Source organism: Gavialis gangeticus, unplaced genomic scaffold (assembly GCF_001723915.1).
Source record: "Gavialis gangeticus isolate Ggan-Ray unplaced genomic scaffold, GavGan_comp1, whole genome shotgun sequence".
NCBI lineage: Eukaryota > Metazoa > Chordata > Crocodylia > Gavialidae > Gavialis > Gavialis gangeticus.
Window position 1 is genome coordinate 51236563 of NW_017729034.1, and position 2226 is coordinate 51238788.

The window sequence follows — 2226 nt, forward strand, 5'->3', positions numbered from 1 at the left end:
ACATCTTCAGAGGTCTTGGAAAAATTGGTTTCTTCCAACACCATGACAAAAGTCTGCTTTTCAAATTTTTTTTTTTTTACAGAGGCTTTATTTTTCATAATGTTTGTTTTTGATGGTTAAGGTTGACTATTTTAAGTTGTCTGCATGAAAATCTCCTCACTGGGTCCTTTTGTGTCCTTGGTGGTTAATGCTTTACTAAATGAAACATCCTGATCCTCAAGCTGAATTTCTGATATTTGGAGAGAAGGAAGGCAGTTTTAGGTTGTTTTTGCCATAACTGGCACAGATCCCAGCTTTCTCCTTTGAAGGGTCCCCTTGACTTGTAGAATAGTCAGTAATTTGAAACTTATTCCTTCAATCACATTTTCTTCCAAATCTTCTGTATTCTTTCCTGTTTCTTTTTGCTTTTGGAAGCTTCTGACTGAACTTTTGATGTTATGCTGTTGTATAAAATGATCAGAAAAAATCCTGTTACTGGGAGGAAAAAAATCTCTTCTTGGTTTAGAGTACGAGCAGAATGAGCACTCCCAGGCACCAGTGGAAGAGAGTCCTCTGGTCATGTAAAGATACGTTCCGTACGCAACTTGGAAGACTCCTCGTGAATGTTTTGTCCCCAGCAAGACCCTTGCAGGAAAGAAAACTAGCTTTGGACATAGTGTGTGAAACAAACCACCAGGAGATTTTGCGAGACTGTCTGAGTCCAACTTTACATGTAAGCAGAACATAAAAAAGCCTTGTAACTCTTGAACACAAACTTCTGTTTTACGTTACAAAATTGTTTTATTTTTTGCTGTTTCATGTTCAAATATGTCTCTGCAGAAAATGAGGATATTACTGACAGGAGAGTTTATTAATTTCAATATTGTAGAATTTGGATAAGGGTGTTGAAGGTAATCTGAAAAAAGAAGGGACAAGATAGATATGGCCTAAGAAAACGCATAAAGATAGCTTATGCTGGTGTTTGAACTGAATTTACTGGAATTCTTAAACTGAATGCTAAAACCGTAATTTAAATTATACTTTTTTTTAAAGAAGTTTTCAACCAGTATCGTTCTAAACTCTCTTCTGAAGATTTTCTTAAAGTGGAATTTGAAATTAGTGGTATACTCCCTATGGATGGAAATACCGTTACATTGCCAGGTTTGATGAGAGTGCAAAGTTCCTTTGGCTACATTGTCACAGTTTCCATATTTGATGTTTCACTGAATATAATTAACAGGCTGAAGGTTGAATCTGAAATTACATCCATTTAGAATGGTGTTTTTTAGGAAATATGTCTACATCCCAGGTACTGAGCCATAGTAGAACTGAGAGTCTCTAAAGTAAAGGAAGGTCATCAAGGATCAACAAACTTTTATGTATTTCTGATCATGTGCAAGTTTCCAGTGTGGACATAAGATCCCAATAAAGTTTAAGGATGCAGGGAGAAGACTAATTCAGCAATGATGGCTTAGGTTGGGAGCCCCTATGCTGAATACAGAAAGTTTACTCACTTACACTTTTTTCCTCTCAATTCTGACTATGGTCAGTTGTGCAAGTGCCAAAATCTTGGGCACATAAAACTTGAGATCTCTGGTACCCATGTCCTGAAATAAGCACAAGGCCCGAAAGAAGTGAAACTGAACACTGCAAATATAACAAGAAATTCTCATTTAGCTTTCCAAGGGCCTCAACCATGCTTAGGAAATTTGCCTTTATTTAAGGGTTAAACTCTGGAGGCTTTTCTGCCCATGATTTTTGTCTGTTAATACAAAAAATGAGTTTTCTCCATATTTCTTGGGATTTCAGCAAATTAAGAGTGGGAAAATCCAGAAATATCACCAAAATTAGCAGAGAAGACCTGCACTAGAAAAAATAATTCAGTAAAAACATATAGCTTTTTAAGTGAGTGCTTAGGGTTCTGTTGTCCAATATTGAGAATGACTGACTACTTTCTTATTCTCCTCTAGCATGGACCTAAATTAGCCCTCTATTTGTATGACTTAATGCATGATCACAAGGATGAATTGACGGAAGAAGAACAAGAATCAGCAAGAACATTTGTAGATGCATTGAAATCTTGTGGGTATAAAAGCATTCCTTCCACTGCACTGCTAAAACCAGACATCATTAAAGCTATGAAAGAGGTATGGGTAAAGAAGTATTACTTTAAAAAAAAAAAAAATCAGTCTTCATTATGTTGTTTTAGATAGCTTACAATTAAAAAAAAAAAAAAAAAAAATGAAA

At 35.6% G+C, this 2226-nt stretch overlaps 1 protein-coding gene across 5 annotated transcripts in view; it reads left to right on the top strand.

Annotated features, from left to right (window-relative positions):
* The window catches only part of LYST (lysosomal trafficking regulator), a 167272-nt gene that overhangs the window by 115506 nt on the left and 49540 nt on the right, over nt 1-2226 (top strand). For all 5 annotated transcript variants that reach the window (XM_019527155.1, XM_019527154.1, XM_019527153.1 and 2 more), the window contains exons 30-31: nt 506-712; nt 1950-2126. In XM_019527155.1, the coding sequence (XP_019382700.1) occupies nt 506-712; nt 1950-2126 (384 nt within the window). The remainder of the gene's footprint in view (nt 1-505; nt 713-1949; nt 2127-2226) is intronic.